General features: G+C 41.8%; 1 protein-coding gene across 2 annotated transcripts in view; it reads left to right on the top strand.

Annotated features, from left to right (window-relative positions):
* Positions 1 to 22,219, top strand: part of RAPGEF6 (Rap guanine nucleotide exchange factor 6) — a 127,411-nt gene that overhangs the window by 60,343 nt on the left and 44,849 nt on the right. For both annotated transcript variants that reach the window (XM_086471081.1, XM_009961468.2), the window contains exon 7: positions 19,764 to 19,895. In XM_086471081.1, coding sequence (XP_086327207.1) covers positions 19,764 to 19,895 — 132 coding nt within the window. The remainder of the gene's footprint in view (positions 1 to 19,763; positions 19,896 to 22,219) is intronic.

Genomic DNA, 22,219 nt, shown 5'->3' with positions numbered 1-22,219 from the left:
CAGTAGTTGTAAAAGATGGCATCCACGCCAAAATGTTTAGTGGCTTGGATTTCGTGCACAATGCAGCGGGTGGAAAAGGCGGCTGGGAGATGGCGATCTGCCCGGTCAGCCGGGGGCTGGAGTTTGTGCGCTATCGGTGGGCGTGCAGGCGGGGAGAGGTTTCCTTTAGCTGGGTGGGTTTTCTTTTTCTCCTTGATGTCGATTGTGGTGGTGATAACTCTAATCCAGGTAACGCTGCGCAGAAGTATTTGGATGTTCATTGCTGCTGAAGGTTTATCAGCGTGGTGTTGGATTTGATGTTTAAGACGCTTCTGACTGCAATTTGGTGAATTCTTAGCAAAGATGCAGTACAGTTGTATGTAAGGTGAAGCTGACATATTGAGCCTATTGTTCCGTATTAGAGGAACAGTAAAAGAAACAGCTATTTATATAGCTGGTGTGGTGCATTTTAAAAATCTATTTATCTAAAATCCTTTCAGATTTTAAAAATCAAATAGACTGTGTTTGGAATTTTTGCAAGCGCAGGAATGAAGTTCAGATTTTCCTTTGTTTAATACAAATTAAACCCAGTAATACTTACGGAGCCTCGTTGCTTCTATTATTATTATTTTTGTTGTATGATAGAGGTTAAGTAAATTCAGCCATCAATACTGTGGTTTTTTCTCTTTTAAGACAGTTTTGGAAGGTGCTAGGGGAAGGTTTTCTTCTCAGTTAAGGCACAACTCTTGTCATAATTTGGGTTATATGCTGGGAAGAAGTCAGCTTCTAGATGACTGCTGGAAGGAGCCCGTGGTTTGAGGTGAGGTGGGGTGTCCTGTTGGTGCAACTTGGCTTCCAAAATATGAGAATCTTCTTCCCTGTGCCCCTTGGCACAGTTAGATGAAAAAGAGCTTTCTGTGGATTGCCTTAAACTGCCCAATTCGGTATTCAAGAACAAACATAAAAAGGTATTTTTGGCCCTCCCTGCCACCAGGCTGCTCTTGGAGGCTCCTCTGGTACGGGAGGTGTGGCCGTCAAGGGCTGGTTTGGTTTTGGAGAATTACCCTTGAGCCTGATGCACCCTGGGAATCAGGAGAGAGATGGCGATGAAAATTCTTTCCGAAAGAGGAAAACGGAAACAGTGAGTGCCCCTTCTTAGAGATGAAGTAAATGGTCCAGAGTATTAAATAATGGCTTTAACAGAGCCAGCACCCTCTGTCCCCCTCCCCTTCTCTGCTGTGCTTCCCTCCCCTCTCGCACGGTAGCAGAAGTCATTTGCCTTCTAGGAATTGAAAGCGTCGTGGCAGTCCCAGCTCAAAGGTGTGGGATCTCGTAGGTGCTTCCTCAGAGCAGCTCTCGGGCAGGCTGGGCTGCCATCCAAGATACAAATCTGCTAGCATATATTTCAGTTTTTAGTTGCAAAAAGAAATTAGAAAACTAAATTGACTACTGCAGAATCATTAAGGCAATTTTGGTTATAAACAGAGTCAGTCTTGATTGGAGAGGGAACCCCACCCACCAAAACTTTTAACGTGGTTTCAAAACCATTAAAAGATGAGAATTACAAACATCACCTTTCAATAAGAAATTTACTTCACATTCTAGACAGAAATCTCCTAATGAGTGTACCGAATGAGATAAAAATGTTGAGGCTCTTGTGACTTACATACTTAACAGCAGAAATTATTTTACTGTGAGCTGATTATGGATGTATCTGTGTGCGTGTGAATGTCTGCAGATACTTATTTCTGAATTCGGATGCAAAGGTGAGAAATAATCCAGCTAAATGCTGTTGGAAGTGTTAATAGATACATGAGATTAATTAAAAAAAAATTTAGAAAAAGAAAAATATTCAATTACAGTATTTGCATTAATAGATCATAAAATGCTCTAAAATGCAATGTGGAGCAGGGGTGTTTTGCTGAGCAGTTGTTGTACCGATATGTGTGTTTATATTAGGTCAATAAAGATGCTCTGTTGGCTGCATCTGCAGATACAGTAGCCAATTGATCTAATGCAGTTTCTAAAGGCTTTCTATACAGGTGATGTCATCCTTTTAGCTCTGTTCCCCTCCCACTCTCTTTCCTCCTTATTAGATATTTCATCTTGCTGCGGAGCATCCAATCGATGGGAGCTTCTCCTGAGGGAGCTGCTGAGAAGCAAGCAAAGATAGTAGGAATTAGGACTCCAGCAGTCGGGCTTGCTGTAGCCATGGACGGACTGTTTTGTTGTGCATTACAGAAATGTTTTAATTGGAAAAGCTAGGCGTGGATTAACCGTGGTATCTGACTGATGCATTAGAATACTAAGCAACGCTGCAGAGTTGTAAACTGCATTAAAAGAAGAAGGAGGGGAGGGGGGCAAAAGAGAAAAGGGTTTGTATTGCAGAGGCTTTTAATACATTCCACGGTGCAAACCTGTTAGAGCATATATCCTGGAGCTACAGTCTGGACACTAATTTAATTTTTGCAGTTATGATGGACAAGACTATAAAGAAGAAACTTTAATATCCAGGGTGTGGGATTCCTGAATCGCTTAAGATGCTGAAGAAGCTTTGCAAAATTTCATCTACAGTATGAATGTGAAGTTTCCGAAAAGTGGACCCGAAGATAAGCCACTCCCAAAAGCATTTTAGTGAAGAGAAAGAAAGGAATTTGAAGAATTCATGTCTCACCTTTTATGTATTGTGGCTTTAACCTGCAGTTCTAATCAATTTCAGAACTAATTCGGTTTTAGCAGACTTTTTGGGTACATGCCTCTTGCCTGGGGGAATGTATGGATATTTGTATTGGAAAAGCTAGGAAACCTTTTGATTTGAATTTATGTGCTTGTTAAAACTGGAACATTTTTATAGGAATTGCTGCTGCTGCTGCTGCTAACTCACTGCAATACTGAAAACTACTCAGAGTGGAAGCTTTAATCAAATTCAGTGTGAAATTCAAGCCTGAAAAGTTGCATACATGTACATTCGCTGCTTTGGTTTATGATTTTTAAAGAGAATCCAGAAGGGATTTCGCTCAATATTTTTCTTTTGGCTTTTATTTGAGAAAGGAAACTTTCCCCCCCGCCCCAGCCTAAGAAATGGCTTTTCTCGTTCGATGTTATGCCAACTGCCTGCAACCGTGGGCCTCCAAAGTAAGTAAGATTTTGTCTGTACTGCATTTCTCTGACATGTATTGACAACCGTGGTGCTGTTTGAGTGTTCACTTCTCAAACCCTGAGTGCTGCTCGGATGAGATGCTGGACTCCTGGCTGTGCATGGACTGTTCTTGTTGGAATCATTTCTAAATGGGAAGGGGGGACCTTGAAATCTTGGGATTTGTTTTATATACGAATAGCTTATAAATCAATAGGAAGCTTAAAAAAATGCCATTTGCTTATTCATTGCGTAAAGCTTGCTTTTTGGCTTATTAATACATGAAGCAAGAATTACTGAAGTGTGACATTTTTATGACTGCTTGCATATACTGCTAACTTGAAAATGCAGCTATACAAACCCACTGATGTCGTAATTTTCAAGCCATGTGAGGCTGTACTGCTTGTTTCCTTTATGCAGCATTGTGGAATTGGTGAATTATTTAGCTGAAGTATGTAATTACAATTACCTTTAAAGGACATAAATTATTTTGTGTGTCTGAAGAAGCAGCATTTTTGTGAAACTGGGGAGGGAAGGGTGTTTTTTTCAAATGCGGTAATGAAATCTGGAACATTTGAGCAAACCCATTTATTGAGATAAAAGTATTTAAAGGAATAAAGAAAATATGCTGTTTGTGAGACTCTTTACAGTTTGGTATGATTGATCAGAAAATTAGCCAAGTTGCTGGTATTTTATTAACGTTACTGCCAAGAAGTAGTCACCCAAGACACGGGAATTGCCTTATAAACCTGAGGCCAGGCATGTATTAATTATTTATTCCAATTTTATATTTATATTGCAGCTCATACATGCTAGAATAAAGATTGTGCAACTTTCTTGCATGTGAAAGCTGGAAGGGTTTGAAGGCAGTGGGCAAAACCCTTGTGCTCTTGACATCATGAGACAGAGCATTGACTTCAGAGTGAGGAATTTGCTCTTGACTTCGGTCCCAAAAAGTTTAGAGTCTAAGTGAGATGACGGCGTGGAGAGGCACAAGGGAGAAGCGCAGCTGGGTGCGCGGGGTCCCTGTGCAGGATGGTTTTCCCTGGTTGGTTTTTATGTCTGAACACGTACGTGGAAGCTCACAGCATAAATGGGGCGAAAGCGCTGGGCTTCAGGGTGTCCGTATGCAGTTGCCAAAATCAACGCGGGCGTCCGTGTGGCTGAACTTTGGCCGTTTCACGTGGGCTGAGTCCCCCCCATTGTCGGGTGAAGCGGAGCTGCAGGTTCTCGTGGCCGTGAAGGGCGATGGGCTCCGTGTGCTCAGCCAGGTAATTGCAGCTCCTCGCCTTAGCGTTCCTGCTGGGAAGTGTTGGCCTGTTGGCATCATCATCCGTGTCCCGAGTATACGTGTCAGCTCTGTGCTTTCTTCCCTTCCTGCTCTGTAGACGTTAAATACGAAAGGATGAGTTTCCTTCAGCTCCGCTTGCCTGCGCCACCCTTATTAAGGAGGGCTGAATGTGTAATATTGGTTAAAAAACGGGAATGCTTAGTCACGTTGGTGCTTCAGCTGAGACTGCTCTTTCAGTAGAGTTGGGGCTGAAGTGAGAAACCACAAAAAAGAAACTCTGTGCTCCAATAAGGGTTTGGCAAGGGTAAAATAATATAAAAAAACTGTAAACGTTTTTGGCCCCCTGTGTCAGCTCTGTGGATGATACCCAGCGGGTTGCTGCCATACCAGTCAAGCCATTTATTCACTCATTTACTGTTCGGAAATGAAATGGTATAAGATGCTGGGGAGAGGGAGGTTTGGTTTTTCTTCCCTTTTTTTTTTTTTAATGGCTGATGAAAACCGATGCAGAACTGGTTTTACATTCCAATCCATAGCTAAAAGTTCTTTAACTTTAAAACCACAAAAGAAAAAGCACTTGCAGTCACCTTCTGCAAAACTCCACACAGCCCCCCAAAACTCCTGCAAAGCCCCACAAACTTGTAAACTGATCTGTTCATGGTGTTCTGCAATGCTGAAGAGAAGTGTGCAGAGGGTTAAACACACTGATGAGCTGAATTATATCCGAGTTTGATCCATTTTGTTTTTGTCTGAGCTGTGTACAACAGATCTGTTTGACAGGTGTTTTATAATAATACATATTCTAGCAAAATAACTGATGTCAGAATTTTAAATATGCAAGTTGGTAACTTTTAACTTGCAAATGTCAAGTATTTTATGGTACTATTTTGAAACTAGAACCATTTCTTGCCATAGAACAGTGAACATCGGGTTTTTCATTTGGTTTCTCAATGATTAAATTAAAAAAATCTTACTTATGTAGAGATCTGTCCCAGATTTTTTTAATTAGTTGATTTTAAACTGGTATAGGACAATAGTCTGAAAATGGGCTGTTGACTCAGTTGTAATTATAGCTGTTCTGAATGTGACAGTGTAATGATACATCTACTTAATCAGAGCAAAATGAAGTCATATTTCATATGACTAATCAGAAAGGTAAGCTTTGGTGAAGGTATGTGAAGGAGAACGCTTCTGAAGGTTGACCTTTAGCTGAAGGAGGTTAATTTGCGTGGCTGTGGAGTGACCTGCAGGAGAAACCAGCTTGAGGAGCTCTGTCGCCTCCTGGACGATATTCTCCGAGTATAAGGGCTGTCGGCCCCGGTCTGCATTGCACCCCATATCTCTCAGACTCTTGATTTCATCTTCCAAAAGTAAAAGGGATGGAGTAGACTTCTAAAAGTAATCAATGCCACCTATTTTCCTGCATGAAGAGCTGCTAAAAGGAGGATAAACTGTGAGAGAGAACAATGAATTTCTGCAGTGCACCTGAAGATGAGCTGGATGAGCCTTTTGGCCAGTCCGTGCAGGCTCTTGTAGAGGGCAACAGTATTTCTCAAGACTCTGGTACTTGGAATCGTGACCTCTCTTAATTCTCTTGACCGCCATCTCCTTTGCAGGAAGATAATGGCTGTTCCTCTGTCAGTTGTGTTTGGAGGTACCAGTACAAGGGCGGAATCCTGTGTTGGAAGCCCATCATAACAAATGGTCTCCACCCTGGGGACTGTACGCTTTCTGGAATGATAGACTGTAGAAGATGAGATAAATAGATCCTCAAGCAACATGGTGAATATGATAAGCAGCCAGGAGCGTGGTGAACAGTGATCAAAGCTGTCTTAGCTGTCAGGCCACTGTGACTCTGGAGGAAGATGAAGGAAGGTGGAGGACTTTGTGTGGGTCTTGTGGAGATCTGCGTGCACAGGCTGGTTGTATTTGCGAGGATGAGAGGCATTCAGCTTCTGTTAAACTAAATTCTGCTGATGCCAATGCAATATTTTAAAGCAAAAAAAAAAAAAATTCAAATGTGTCTCAGCAAGATTCTTATCATTTTTGTAATTCTGGTCATAACTTTCTCAGCATCTGTTAAATTGTCTGTAATGCACTTTGTGGTGTTAGACTCTTAAACATAGATGCATTATGAAGTCACTAAACTTAATGATGTAGATGTATACGGTTTTCCTGTAATAGGTATTTTATGCACATCCTAACCATTTTCCAAGCCTAGAACGCATAGAGTTACCCTATTTGTGTAGCAGGAGAGTCTGATGGGGAAAATATGGAGTGATTGGGTAATGTATCTATAGAGGATATTTAAGGAGGGATGCTTTTTGAGATAATGTGCTTTTTATAGAAAATAAGGGGGGTTGAATTAACATCTAAGCTTCTAAAATGCTTTTTTCCTGAAGGAAAACAGTTTCATTTAAGATCCCAGGTGCACGTTAAACTTGTCTTACAACAGTAGGCAATAATTTATTTTATCTAGGCTTCCGTGTTCTTCTTATCTTTCTGCTGCTAAGATAAAATCTAATAATGCTAAGCGTTATAACAAGATAGATTTGCTCTGCAAAAGTTTGTGTTTGGGTTAGAGCAGAAGACTTGGAGTAATTTTTCAGTCCCATTCCTATTTTGGCTGTGGTCTCAGAGGGATGTGATGCAAGTTTTAGTTATCCGTAACTAAAATCAGTGTAACATCCTCTTCTGATTCCAAAGGGCATCCATTTGATCTCCAAGATCTTGAGTTGAAACCTTCATGTGATTAAAGATTATTTTCAGCTCCTTGGAAGAAAAACAAAGGTTGTATAGTGTGTCCTTGATTTGAGTTGATGTCATCCCTGTCTATGCTAATGCATGTCTGTGGAAAGTGGCCCTGGTAGTATGAATCTTAAATGTTTTCAGTGCAAATAGATTAACCGATTCTTCCCTTTTTCTTTTTTTCAGTCAATTTTGACAGCCTTTCTCTTCTTCTTGGCCTTGCCTCTCCCTCCAACCTTTCTCTGTCCATGCCTGTAGCCGCCAGCACAGCTTCCAGTCGCTCAGAGCAGGACCAGCGGGTGCTCGTCACCCGAGTGTGCGAGTTTGGGCAGAAGCAGCGGGTGATTGCCCCGCAAGCGCCTCTCTTCTGCTTCCCAATGGTTCTTTGCCCTCCTACGGACTCCAGTTTGCATGGTTTAGCCCTCTTTTTTTTTTTTTTTTTGAGTTTTTGAATTTTCAGCCAGCTGCTTGGAGTATTTATGGTCTCCCCTATTCCATGTTTTCTGATCTTATTCCCCTCCATCCCCTGCACAGTAGGGTTGCCTGTTTCTCCATCTTAATTGATTTGTAGGAGCACCACCTCTTGGTTACTCAGTGCTCCGATCCCTGAGCACTTGGAGGGTGCGTGCTTGGACTGGCGAATGATGATTTTCCTTACACTGAGTTCCAAGTTTTCTGTAACAACTTGCAGGATACTTTCTGTAAAACTTTTTAAATGTGCTTTTTGCTTGATAGTTTTATTAGATAAAAATGGTTTAATGTGAGCTGTGTGACCATTTACTGTAGAAAGCTTGGGTTTCCTTCATACTCCAGTATATAGTATGTTGAGGTTAAACGCAGGTACACATTGTATTACTTTTCGAGAGAAAAGCCTTTTCCTGAAGTGTTGTTTTTAAGGGAAATTGGCTCGTAATGTGCAAATAAACACCTATCTGTTGATTTATTTCCTCCTAGGCTTTGTTTGTTTTAAACCTCCTTTGTTACAGTTCCGCTTACAGCTACAGCCTAGTTCGGGACCACCCTGTTTTGCTCCTCTCACTTCCACCAATGCATTTCTTTACGATACAGAAAGAAAACGTAGATGGAAGATTGCTGCTTCTTTTGGTTTGGTGGTTTTTTTTTTTTTTTGCATGTAGAGGCTCCGAGGGCCTCATTACGCAGCTCTTAGCTGAGAAGTAATGCGTGGCCGAGCGTTCCTTGCGGCACCGGCGTGCTCGCGCTGTGCACCCTGCATCCTCGTGGCCCTGCGAGGTGCTTCCCCGGAGCTGATTGTCACCTGCGTGTCATTACAGCGAAGTGAGGTTGTAGCAGCCTGAGGATGTGTGAAGAGGGACCGTCACCACCACGGTATTTTAGCAATCAGTGTATATAAGAGTTTATAAATTATTCAGCTGAGATGAAACTCGTAGATTTGGAATTCCGTGTGCCCTGCAGTCCTGTCTCAGGATGAGAGCTCCCCAAACGTTGGGCTACTGTCACCTGCGTGGCTGCTGGAGTTTTAATGACTTGTGGAACTTCAGCTCCTTACAGAACTCGTACCATTGCTGGCTGCTGTCACAGTTTGTTTTCTGTTGTAGTTATTTAGACAAGGCTCTTGTAATATATTAGTTTTCAGTGGCAAGAACAAACAGTCAAATTTGAACTCTGGCACTGAAAATAAGTATTTTTAAACATTCCTGTTGTATTTTCATAATCACAAACAACAATTCTTGACATGTTAGCAATGTCGTGCTGTGAATAGACCAGAGAAGAGTTGATCTATTTTAATTAGCAGTTTTAAAAATTCAGCTTATGTTTACATGTTGGGTATTCCTAATATTATGGAGCTCTCCTCAATATCAATACATTTTTTCACAGGTGAATTTTCACAGCTGAAGTCCCCACTTCTTCTCTAAAGCTGAGATATTTGCGTGTCAGATGCTTAGCATTATCATGAGTTAAGGCATAGCGGTAATCTATAATTTAGACATATGAAAACCAAATTAAAATTGCATTACATGTGTGGTTTAAGGCAATACCAGAATTTAGTTTGAAATTCTGTCCTCATGTCACCTTATTGTAACTAAGGAAACGTAATTCTTCAGAGGATTTTATTTTCTACACGCTGTAGGAGCCATGAAGACCAAGAAGCTCTTGGCTGCCAGAGGCGTAGAACAGCCTCTAGGGATTTTTAATTCTTCTAGATGTTTTTTTTGTTGCGGGGTTTTTTGTTTGGTTTATTTTTTTTTTTGTAAGCCTGGGGTTATTCTAGGAAGGCTACAAGGATAGTTTTCAGGGCACTGCAGGGCTGTCATGAATGGTATCAACTTGGTCCTTATTTCTTTGATATTCATGTCTGTCGTACTAATAACTGGAGTAAGTATATAACTGCAGGTAATGAATTGAAACAGGTTTTGAACTGAATATTGTCAGCAAGCCCATCTTTTGTATGTTTGAAAAAGGAAAATGATCTGAGGTTTGTATAGTTGGAATAGGCACCGTTTTTCTTTGCATTGTGTTATTGAAGGATACAGGATTTTAACTGAACCTCTTGGGAAAATATTTGATCCATCAGTTGGCTTTAAAAACAACAACAAAAAAAATTACATCATTGCTGCTCTTTGAAAATCTGAAGAAATGTTCTTTTCTTGTGCCACTGGTGGAACATCTGTGGTCCTTGAGGAGGAGATGATTTTGTTTGCATTAAGTTAGTTGAGAACTGATGTCAGCATAGGTAATTTGGCCAGGCTCGTCTTACCCTCTCGGTGGATACCTAAGTGGCCTCTTTCTCTATCTCAGAGGAGCAACTTTCTCCTCTCCCATTAGGACAGCTCTGAGTGTATTTTAAACTAGAGCAGAATTATAGCTTGTATGTAAAAGGTGAACATAAATCAGAGTTAATTTATATAAATCCTGGGGAAAAGGGCTAATGAAAATTCTGAAAAATAACTTCAGAGAACTCCACTTGGTTTTGGTGGTTTCTCATTATTTCACTGGCAGGATATAGGAGATGATTAAATAATTTACTTAGTGATGCCAAGAAAAAAACACCTGAGGGTGGGGTTTTTGTTTGGATGGGTTGGGTTTTTTCAGATGGAATGAATGGGGTGGATGAGAGCAAAAAGTGGGACAGAGAAAGGTTTGCTTGGTGAGAGACTGCCTGCATGTCGGTGGGAGTAAGCATTGCTGCTCTTGTTTCAGTAGGTTGTAGAAAGACAAAATAGAACTAATTAAAGAAATCCGTTATCTTGTGAAAATGAACAAACCGTTGATGGAATTGCAGGCACTCGGTGAGACCACCCAAACAACTGGTAAGGAAGGTGTTAGAAGGCAGCGTTTGCTCAAGTTGGAGGCAAAGTGAAACAGCTCTGACTGCAAAGCCAGCAAGGGGTCTGGCAGAGAAACTGCTGAAGTGCCGGTGCAAAGCAGAAACCCCAAACAGTGCTGTTGAGCTGAGAGGAGTTTGTCAGCTGCTGCTTGGCAGTTGATACAGATCACAGAAACGCCAGGTTTGGGGAATTTTTTTCTGCGTAGAGCCTTGTTAACATGGTAGAATCTTCGACCATGCTGCATTTAAAACAATCAGCTAGGCGTTATGACAAGTGCAATGGCAGAGCAAGGAAGGGTGCCTGGAAGCAGAGCCAGCGCTGTCCTGGGCAGGTTGGCCGCGCTGCCTGGGATGTGCTCCAGAAGGGCAGGACAGCTCATGGTCCCGTGCACTGGAGCGCTTGCTGGCGTCTGGGGTTAAGGTGTTCTTGAAGGAGCCGTTGTAGGAAACCCATCCCACCCTCTGGCTCCTCAGACAAAGCTTTCCTCTGCTGTGGTAGGAGTTTGGTTTCTGGGAAATCACGAAGGCACTGGAGGTGTAGGTGGGATTGCAAAGTAAAAAGGAAATCTCCCAGCAGGGCTGCCAGAAAACAGGGGGGATCTGAAGACTGGAAGTGCAGGTGGGAAATAAAAGGAGGAAATTTGGGCAGAACTAATTCAGTCTAATGTTAACTGTACAAAAGGTGTTGAATCAAGGGCATCAAAGAGAAAATGGTTTGTGCAGGGAATGGAAGGCTGTAGTGACTGAAAAGGAGAGAGGTGAGAGCTGGCAGAGGGTTCAGAGGACTGCGGTTCTGTTCAGCTCTTTGATCAAGTGGTCTCTCTAGTTTGGCTATTTTGTTTAATTTAGTTTTTAAAACTGAAGGCAGACATGCTTTTTTTAACTGGCTGTTTTTAGCAGTGTAGACTTTCTGTATCATCTGAGAAAGGCAAATTGCGACCCTTAAACCACTTGGGTGTGATGGAGGCTGAGCGGGAGCATTTCCTAAAGCTCAGAGGTTACCAAGTGTGATCACAGTTAATGCTCCAGGAGTGTCTTAATGGGTTCCAGTTAAAACAGTGAAAACCTCCTAATGGAAAGCATTGAGCATTAAACAAAATAATGAATATATGTGCCTTAAAATTGGGATTGTTAGGCCTGGAGTTTGAGAGCTGGTTGTAGTGGTGAGGTGGGTGGGTGAGTGTACCAGTGTGCGGTGGGTTTTACGGTGACGCAGCAGATGTACGTGTGCTCCGACACTGCAGGGCTGCGCCGTGCTTGTCCTTGGACGTTTCATGGAAATAAACCCCGTGTTGTTTCTGAATATTACTCTTGCTGGCAACATTTCAGGGAACTTCAGAAAAGCAAATAAGGTATAAGGTTACTGACAATCTGTAAAACCAAGGGCAGAAAATTTGCTTACACAGCCTATGAAAGGACAGACTGTTCCCTCGGAGGCTGTCACTTCTACTGTGTCCAGACCAGATCGATCGGTTGTAAACATCCGTACAGGGACCTAGGAAAAGTGATGAAAAACTTTGCTATCAAGGAGTATCAAATAATAAGCTGAAGCTTTTGCTTCCTTATTGCGCATTTTCCTTCCATCAGTTTGAATTTGTAATGGACACTATACACCGGGAGAATTATGACGACTGTGCTTCCTTTGGCAATTTGGTTTCTGATGATGAGTCCTTTGGCCACTGCCCTCATTGCAGGATGTTTCTGAATATGTTTAATAATTGTGCCATTTGCTGCAGGTTGAAAGACGATGGTGAAGCTTCTTTTACACATAGAAAAAGATAATTCATAACTCTTGTGTCCATCTGTCAAGACTGTTTTGCAAACTCGTGCTGTCTGTACCTTTCAGCCTGTGTTTTTTCAGATATCCAAACTGTACCAGGAGACACTGATACTTATTTTCAGAACTTGGGGCACAAAGGCATAGATATGGCTTTTGCACAGGGGGAAGATACCAGCAAATTGAAAAGTAAGTCACACATGAAATGGAGCCTGAAGAGCATGGTCCCTGGGCTGAAGAGGTTCTTCCGATTCCTTTTTCTGGGAAGACTGGGGAATAGAAAGACAAAAGTCTCAGTTTAGCCCTTCTAGGACATCATTTCACTTATGACTTCTGCAGTTGCCTTTCTCTCTATATAAGCTCTGCAATGACTTTTCTATAGCCTTAATTTTTAGCAAAACCTTCCTGAGGAGCACGTAAAGAAAAGTCCTCAGGCAAACAATCATTTTTAGTGTGCTTCTCAAAAGAGTTGTTTGGTGGTCATCTCAGCAAACATCATGTAATGTGCTCTGTTGTACAGGGCATGTGCAATCTCAAAAATCTGTTATACCAAAATTAGCTTTTAATTTAATTCCCAAGTATTCTGTGTGACTTCACTGCTGAGAGTAAATGATGTTTATGGAGGAGGAAAATGTCACTGCAGACGCACTCTACTTGGGCCTGTAGGAGTGGTCTGTTAGCTTGTGAGCTATACCACGTATCGGACTCTATACCCCAGTTAACTTCAAAATTACAGACAGGAGACTTGGAGAAAGTCGACACTTCTTGTAAATCCTGTGTTGCCATAGGTATAGATAGAAATACTACTGCAAAGCTAAATTAAATATTAATTTAGAAAATTAGTGTTAGTTGGGAAATCTGTTCAGACACAAGTCCCAGTAGCATGGCAATTTGTTTTCTTGCCGGCATCTTTGGTTATCAGAGACCTCAAACTGAATGTCTTGAAAGTTCGATACTTTCAGATGAGATCAAGTGAGGTGCAGTTCAGTCTATTCAGTAGTTTGTTGCACAGTGTTTTGTGGCTATGGATGAAAAGTACTGCCCCAGAGTAAATTTGGGGTGGTGTTCGTGATGAAATTGTAGTGAAATAATAAAACTGAAGAATGTTACCTTCTTGTTATCCAAGAGGAAGCGAGCTGGACGTTGGCTGGTTGATTCAGTTCCAGTATTACTCAGATGCAGAAAAAGCCAAATAATCCATGAGGTTTTGGTAATTGTGCAGTGGAGTCAGTTGTCAGTGTTGGTACCAATGTGGCCTTTTTTGGAAAGGGAGCCTAGATGAGATGATCTAGCACCCTGTCCAGTCACAGCTTGAAAACTTCCAGTGATGGGGACTTTACTGCATCCCTGGTGAGGTTGTTCCAGTGATTGATTGTTCTCACAGTGTTTACAAAAAAATAATCAAGGTGGAACCTCTCCTAGTGAAACTTGCACCTGATGCCCCTTGTCTTCTTCATGTGGCTTCTTGTGAAGCGAGAGCCTCTATCTTCTTTGTAGCTGCGCTTTAAGTATTGGAATGCTGTGATGAGGGCCCCCTGAGCCTTCTTGAAGCAGAAGAAACCCAAGTCCTTCAGTCTTTCCTCATGGGGCAGGTTCTCAGCACTTTGATCATCTTTGTGGCCCTCCATTTGACCCTCTTCAGTCTGTCCACCTCTGTTTTGCTTTGTAAGGACCAGAACTGGACCCAGTGCTCCAGGTGTGGCCTGACAAGCTCTGAGTGGGATGATCACGGCTCTATCTCTGCTAGTAAAGCCCTTGCAGATGCAGTCCAAGACCTGATCTGCCTTCATTTCTGCAGCATTTCTGACTCATAACTGGCTTATTGTCCACCAGGACCCCCAGGTCCCTTTCAGCAAGGCTGCTCCCCAGTCATGCAGATCCCAGCCTATACTGGGCTCTTTGGTTATTCCTTCCCAGGTACAGAACCTTGCACTTGTCTTTGTTTAAACCTCAACAGTCTCTGGGAGAAATCATGTCGTTGCTCTGCCCTTCTTACCAAACTAGTTTGGGAAGGTTGGTAATGCTATATTAAACCAAGATGTCCTGATTGCCTATTTAAAAAGAATAATCAAATCAAATTCTCTTTTCAAATATACCTTGTTGAAAAGGGGAAAGATGGAGCTGGGCTCTGGGGAGCGGTTCTGCCCACCAAACCTGCTGCTTTCGGGTATAATCCTGAGTTACTGCTGCCAGCTGACTGCCTGCTGTTCCTTAATTCTTTTCTCATTCAGACTGTTTACAATAAATAAAATAACTTACTGAAATGCATTGCATGTTTTGCATGGTTAATTATAAGTAAGTCAATTATTTTGGAATACTGTGTGTATAGTTTTTCTTTATTTGACAAATTCACTGGGTGTTAGGGTCTAAATTGTTCATGACTGACATTTATAGCTTTTTTGTTTCTCACTCATTCTTTGATTCTTCTTTCCCCTTTAGTCATTTTTATCTGATAATTTTAGCTAACCAGAGAAGGTCTATACTGGTGCAGGGTCTGCATGGCCCCATACATCTCCCCTGGTGTCATGCAGAGCACCATTGAGCAGTTTCCCCCAGGGTGCCTTTGGGCAGTGGTGAATGCTGTGGGGTCTGTGTCCTCTTCTGGTTCCTCCTTCCTCCTTTTGATTCTTTGTCTCCCCCACACACCCTCCCTGGTTTTCATCCATTACCCCTGACATCCACTGGTTTCTCCACACCCTTCCCAAGGACCATCCTTTTTTCCAAGGATGCCCAAGGACAAATACAAGCAGAGATTCTTCTCTTCCACGCTTCGTTGCTTTTGCAGTGTCCCATTGCTGCATATTTATGTTCTTCTGCTTCTTTGAACCATTCGGAGTAGAGTGCTGCTCCCAGCTCTGCTGCTCTGGCTCTGCCTCTACATTCAAACCTATAAATCAGTCTCTCGATGCAATTTGTCTTCTGCAAAATGTGCAAGACTTGAGTGTTCTTTCTGTCCAGATAGAACAAAAAGCACTTATGTACTGCTCTTCGTCGTTGGGGGTTTTGTTTGGGTTGGTTTGTTTGTTTGTTTGTGGGTTTTTTTTTGTTTGTTTGGTTTTTGGTTTTTTTTTTGTGTGTGGATTTTTTTAAAATTTTTTTTTAAAAATGGGAGTGTTTCTGCATTGTATTGTGCAGTAGGAGAAATTACAGGTTTGGGGCTTGTAGAGGTCTTTGGGCTTTCTCTGGTTTAGATGTACTTCTTGGGCTTTTGGGGTTTCTCTGGTTTAGCAGCAGCAGTGCTGCTGCACCCCTTGCTTCAGCGCTGGGTGGCTGCACCCATGAAATTGATGGCGAAAGCCAGGCTCCTCATGGACCTTGTGGAGTCTTTCAGGGTGGTTGTAGGTGGAGTTTAGTATTTCGTACATGTCGCTTCTATTAACTGTTACTCAGAACTGGCTTTTGCACTTTTGTGTCCTCTGCCCTCACCTCCCCTCTCCCCAGTGTTGCCGCTTTGTGAACCGGTCCCGGTGAGCGGGGTGGGCTGGACCCTGTGTGCCACCTTCAGAAATCTCACCTACTTTGAACAAAAAGCAGCCCAGGCTGCCGTCGCTTCTGGGTTTCTGTGGCAAGGCAGACTGGCACTACCATTAGGACAAGTTTCCAAAGGATGTAGCGATTTTTCTTTCCTTTTTTCCTACTGCAGCTTGCAATATCCCTTGAACAATTCCATTGTTGATTCAGGGGTTTTTGGTGTATTCGCCAGCTGTATTTTCCTGACTCAGTAGGAGGGCAGAGCTGTAGGTGGCTGAGCTGACCATGGCTTCTATTTTCTTAACTTCCTTTCACGTACAGCTCTGAGCTGCAGTATGGCATTTCAGCGGGGGGTTTGGTGCTAAATATCGCTTTGTTGGGAAAGGTCAGTCACAAGGATGTGCTGGCACCGATGTAGGGACTGGCTGTGCCAGCTTGTCGGACGCACTCGTATTTGAATTCCAGATTATCCCTTCTTGTGAAAAAATGTCAGTTTTATGGCTTAGAGTGTCAAGTCAGGAGGCTATTTCTGTATTGAGTGCTTATCAGAATTTCACGGACGTTCGGGGTTTTCCTGTCTGTGGCTGCTGGGGCATACAACTATAGCCAGAAGATAGTGCAGGTATATACACCTGCATCCAAAAGCCTCCAGCATGGACATAGGTGAATGTTGCTATTTTGAACTTCCTTCTCTAACTCATTATTTTTCAAGATATTGATGTGACTGTAACAACAGTTTCTCCCACCAAAAAATTATAGTCAAATTGTAAGTGAACGTTATTCACCGATGGTTAAGACAATGTTATAGCACTTGCAGCAAGTCCTTCCCCTGTCCGCTGTCATGTTGTTACAGATCATCCTATCCATGTATTGCTGCTTAGTGAGCTCTGAAAGAAAGAACAATCAGTTTGGGTAATAAAAACGACATACAAAAGACAGAAGCTGTGATTTATTTTGGGAGATGGAGTAGAGTGGCAAGCAGCACTTTAAAGGTCACTTGTCTCAAATAAACCTTATCTCTGTCTCAAATTTAAAGAGATATTGCAGTGTTTCCTTGCATCTAACTTGCATTAACTGTCTTTTACAAGAACATGTTGCAGAGTCCAGGAGGAGATCGTACATGCCCATGTGCTTTATGGGTGATGGAAATGAATGGGCACGCTGGCAGGGGGAATGAAGTTCGGTTGTAAGTGATTGAGTTGATAAGAAATACTCCTTTGGGAAGGTTGATGGTGTTCTGAGTTGGTCTTCAATGTGTGTTTGTGAAAATGCCATACCAAGTACATACAGAGCTTTATTTTTTTTTTAAGAGCCATGACTTTTTCTGGGAGTACTTCTCCACCTAGGTGTGTAGAACTACCTTCACCACAAGAATCTCAAGATTTAAACTAAATTAGGGAAGAAAAACTGTATGTGGCAGCCTGTATCTGTGTGTGTGTGTCACTGTCTTTGAGCCAGAAGGGGCTTCAGTAGCACCAGTTTTTGGTAGAGAGCAGGTATCTGCCCTTGTTCTCCTGGGAGACACCGCAGAATCGGTTCTGGTCGTGGGTCTAGTCATTCTTTTCCTGGAGCCGTTTTGAAAGATGGAAAATCATTATGAATCTGGATAGCAGGGAGCTTAAATTAGATTTCCTTGTGTCTGCATTATCACAGTCAGCGTGGGACTTGCTCATGGATGGAAGGAAATCTGATGGACGCTGAACTCTGAGCTGGGTGTTGGAATTGGGAGGTTATGAACGTGGGGACAGGCTGAGTTTGCAGCAAAACTGTGGCCTTGTTAAGCTAGGGGTAACGAATCTATATGGGTTGATTTGTTTCCTAATTTCCTAAAACTCCTGGGTTTTTCAGTTGCACTGACCTCCAGTATGTCAGTGACTGGCAGCAGCCCTGCCTACTAATTTGCTAGCGAATACTGGATATCGTCCCCCTAGCAAATGATGCACTGTCCTTGCTCGTACGCGCCCCTCTGTCTTTCCGCGTGGACGACAGCGTTGCGGTGGGTTTGCAGAGGAGCCGGCTGACGTGTGGAACCCCAGGGAGCAGAGGAGCAGCGTCACCCTGCGGCACAGCCTGCTTCGGCAACCTCCGTCAGCCCTGCGGTCGGCATCGCTGGGATATCAGTGGCTTAACTAGTGTCCAAATCTCCGCAGGCTTTAGGGAAGATAATGTTGAACACTTTCTGCCTCGTGCCCGTTGGTAGGTGGGTGGTGCTGTGCTGTGCACGGCACAGAAACGTGTGCTGTGCAAGTATTCATTTGGATTGAAAAGGCACCCAGCTAGTGCTCCAGCCCGGAGTGAAATCTCGACCTTCCTACTTTTATACATTTTGTCGTTGAAGAGGTCACGTCTGGGTGTACGCCAGCTCTTACCGCGTGCGCTGACAGGCAGCGAGTGTGCCTTTGGCCGCTGGATTGAACTGCGTCAGCTGAGTGGTTTGACCTTTTTGCTGTTCTCAAATCCTGAAAATAGATATTTTTTTTTTCAGCCTGTAAAACTTTTTTTTTTTAGTGGCTAAACATAGGTTTCAAAGTGTTGTGTTTCCTTTGTATTGGGATCAAGTTCACTATTTTATACCAACTGCTTGGAAGTCTTTTTTTTTTTATGGGAGTTTGAGAGTTTAGCAATTTTTTTCTGTCCTCCTTTTCCAAATACCTGTGAACATAGATACTAATTTTCAGGTTGGATATTTTAGGCTTTCTTTTTGTAGAACAATGAACTAGAATAAATGTAAATATTAGGATAGTGAAAAATAGTTTTCTAGTCTTTTGTTTCCCAGAGTTATTTTGCAAGTAAGGATCTGTGCTGGTTTTTGGAGCCCTTAGGATGGTGGGGTTTGAGTAGTGATTGGCAACGAGAATGTCATTGGGAATTACAGGTGACACAACATCCCCCGTGTTCTGCATAACAATTTTGATAATTAGAATTGTTATGTGTGTCAGAGGTGTTCGCGATTTTCTTTTTTTCTGAGGGTGAGGAAGGTTTGGAGAGACCTGCAGTGCTGCTTATGGTTTCAGAAAACACGTGAACAAGTATTTGGTAAAGCGCTTCTCCGGTGTGCTTTTCAGAAAATGGACATAAAAACACGATTCCAAGTGGAGACCTGGCTTCTATTTTTTATAAGTTTAGCTAGTGTTTATAAAGTTGATAGTGGATCAGCAGCATTTGTACGATATTCTCTTTTAATTCACCTACTGAATATCTAGTGGGTGACATTACTGTGTGGAATTCTGTTTGCTTTACAGAAGAAATATATTCATCTCGATTGTGATACTTGATGCTGTCAGAGTACTTTTGGACTTTTTTTTTCTGCATCAGAACTTTTTTTTTAAAAGGAATAGTATGTAAATGTTATCATTTATAAATGGAAAAAATTAGACATTTTATCATTCTATTACAGAATCTGCAATTCTCTGATACCAGAAATATATGTGGCAGAAAAGAAATGAGCAGCTGAATGAAGGGACTGGTTATTTTGTTGTATTCCATGTGGCTCTGATTCTTCAGAAGTGTTCTACTGACTTTTACTTTTTTTGGTAGAAAGAACGTGTTTGTGGGCTTCAATCATGCACTAAAACTTACATATGTGTATATGTAGGTTCATTTACAGATAGATTTAAAAACCAGAAGTGCTGTTGTACAAACATGTACCGGAAGTGCATGCTGTTCTTTCTAGGCACTCATTTTCTTAAGGAAAACTCCAAGCATTTTACTGACCAAAACTTTTGTTTAGATTGCAAAACAAAGGGCTGTGGGCTCTTTGGCTGGCATCATCTGTTTGTCATCTTACGCGCTTTTAGGCCTGTTGGTGCGTATCTGTTAGCTGGAAAGAGGCTGGACCTTTGTTTTATGGAAAGGAGCATCGTTTTCGTACCAGTCGTATAAAATTTGCATGTGGTTGGGCAAGCTTAGTCTAAATTCGCTTTCTCTCAAAATGTATGTCAAGTCACAGATGGCTGTTCAAATGTTTAACAAAAGTTTTATGAAGAACTTTGTCTTCAAATCAGACTCTCAAATCTCCTTTTCCTGCCTTTCCCCAAACCCATTTTCTTTCCAGCTTCCAGCTGATCTCACCAAGATGCATCTTACCGACAATCCTCATCCCCAGGTGACTCACGTCCCCTCAAGCCAGTCGGGATGTAGCATTGCCAGTGATTCGGGGAGCAGCAGCCTATCTGATATTTATCAGGTAAAATTGCATTTGTTTCTTATTTTTTTTTCCTTCCTTGATGTTAAACGTTGCACAAACAGGAGCGGTGGCCCTTCATCCAGGACTTGCCCTTTTAATGCTTCTGCGTATCCCTGTGTTGCTCGTGTGACTTGCCACCTTCACTGCCCCGCAGAAGTGACACAACCTGCTTGTAAAGCTCTGTTGCTCTTCACATCTTTATATAGCAACTAGTGTGCTGTTGCTTTTAAAAGTCAGATTTGATGATTTATGGGATCACTTTCCTTCTTTCTGAAATGGAACAAATTTAATGAAATCATTCCTGTGTTTCAAATACCTTCCTTGATTATTTGTATTTATTGTTAATAACAGATGTTCTGTTCTGCAAACAAAAGTGTGGTAATAAACTCACTCTCTGCACTAATTGCCTGTGGAAATGAATTCTAGTGTTGCTTGCTGAGAACACAAGTTGTCTGAAATGCAGAGATGGCTTTCATTTGTTTACGGATAATATACCGAATAAGTTACCTGTCTCGTGTCAAACTGCAGAGCTCTTTTCATGGGGGGTTTCTGCTCTGGCTGATGAGGGTGCTCCTCTTGGGTTTGGCTTGATGGGTGATTTCCCAGCTTTTCCACTTTCAAGTTGAAACCTGACTATAACACTGAATAGCAACTGCTGAGCACGGTGTAGTGTAACTTGATTTTAGACACCTCTTCCCTTGCCTTGGATACCGTCTGGGTACTATTTCTGCACTGGAAAGAGATCAGTGATATATCTATTTACAGCAAAGTCTTGTAGGTAACTTTAAAAGTAAGACACTAAAAGCAAAAATCCTTTTAGAACATTGTCTCTATGCCTTGTTGTTGTCCTATTTAATCTGTTATCTTGCCACTTCTTTCGATTTGCTTGCTGCCAGCTAGGTCAGGGGTAGCTTGCGTCCCTGAGAGAATCTTTTCAAAATGCTCTGTGAATTCTCTTGATTTCTGAGAGGCAGTGCTGGAAGATGTTGTTCTGCATCTTTTTTTTTTTTTTTTTAATTAATTTTCTGAGTCAACAGAGTTGGTTTAATTAGTTAGGGTCACCAGAACTAGTCTGTGTATTGTGCCTTACCATCTCATACGTTTGGATGCTGATGGACAGGTTTCCTGACCGTCGTCTGCCTGCCTACCTGGGTTTGGAAAGATTGCTCTAAGTGAAAAGCACTTAAAATATATTATTGATCATGAAAATGTCTTTCTAGTAATGAGTGAATACACTGTCATATGTGGTTGATTGCATTTGAAATACCTTGTGACTACTCTTCAGAAAATGCTGAAATTGCTGAACAAATAAGAACTGTATAGATAAAAGACATAATGCAGTAGCATACTTATATGCACTGGAGCAAATAGACAGTGGTGAAGTGTTATTTGACACACAATAAACCTACGTTTTGAGTATAATGTATTGGCTCAGTAGCTGGAAGCATTTTTGGTATGTTAAAATACAGCTTTTCCTAAAGTATTTGGAAAACAATGCTTTTCTTTTGCTTTTGCAGTCAGCTTCATATCTGTTACATACCAAACTCTCTGGAAGTATCAGTAATGTCAGCAGAGGAGAGCATTTTTGAGTAATTTTGATTAATGTAGCCTTGAAATGACCTTTTGAATTAATGGTATCTTAACATTAATTTTTACGGTAAGCAGTGCAAACATGATGCCCGAATAGGAAGATATGATCAGAATGGTAGAACCAAAGAATGAAACAGATTTTATTAAGATTTGGAAAGGGTTTCTGTTCATGTGTGTACCCTGTATTCATCGATAGTGTTGAAATGAGGTTTTGCTTGTTCCTGCTGCTTCTCAGTCCAGGATGTCAGACAGGAAATGATGAACGTGAAGCTTAAGGTGAGATCAGCAGAAAAGAAGTCCTGCCTGTAAGCACTGCCATGAGCACGTTGTGTTAAACCCTCAGTTAATTGCAGAAACTTATGAAAATAAATGTACGAAGACTTTTTTTTCCCTCCCTTCTCCTGTACCGTTACTGCTCCCTGTTGGAGCTTTCGGTCTTTATGTGGTAAAATGTCCAAATGTGTGTATTGCAAAGTCCAGCTTGCTCAGGATACTGCAGAGCAGTTGTTTTTCTTTTGGACTGTAGACTGTTTTTTTTTTTTAATATAGAAAAAAAATAAAAGGCATTCCCTACAGTTTTTAAAACAGCTTCTGTAATTTGCTTGAAATGGATTTTTTAAACACTTTTATTCACCCCATTTCTGATAGTGTGCTTGGTTTCAGGACTATGATGTTTAGATAGAAGTAGGGGAAGCTGTGTGGGTGTGCACACAGAAGCTGAAATGAGGGATTGT

The sequence above is a fragment of the Leptosomus discolor genome, chromosome 10 (assembly GCF_034619465.1).
Source record: "Leptosomus discolor isolate bLepDis1 chromosome 10, bLepDis1.hap2, whole genome shotgun sequence".
Taxonomy (NCBI): domain Eukaryota; kingdom Metazoa; phylum Chordata; class Aves; order Leptosomiformes; family Leptosomidae; genus Leptosomus; species Leptosomus discolor.
This window is presented reverse-complemented; position numbering and strand designations above follow the sequence as displayed.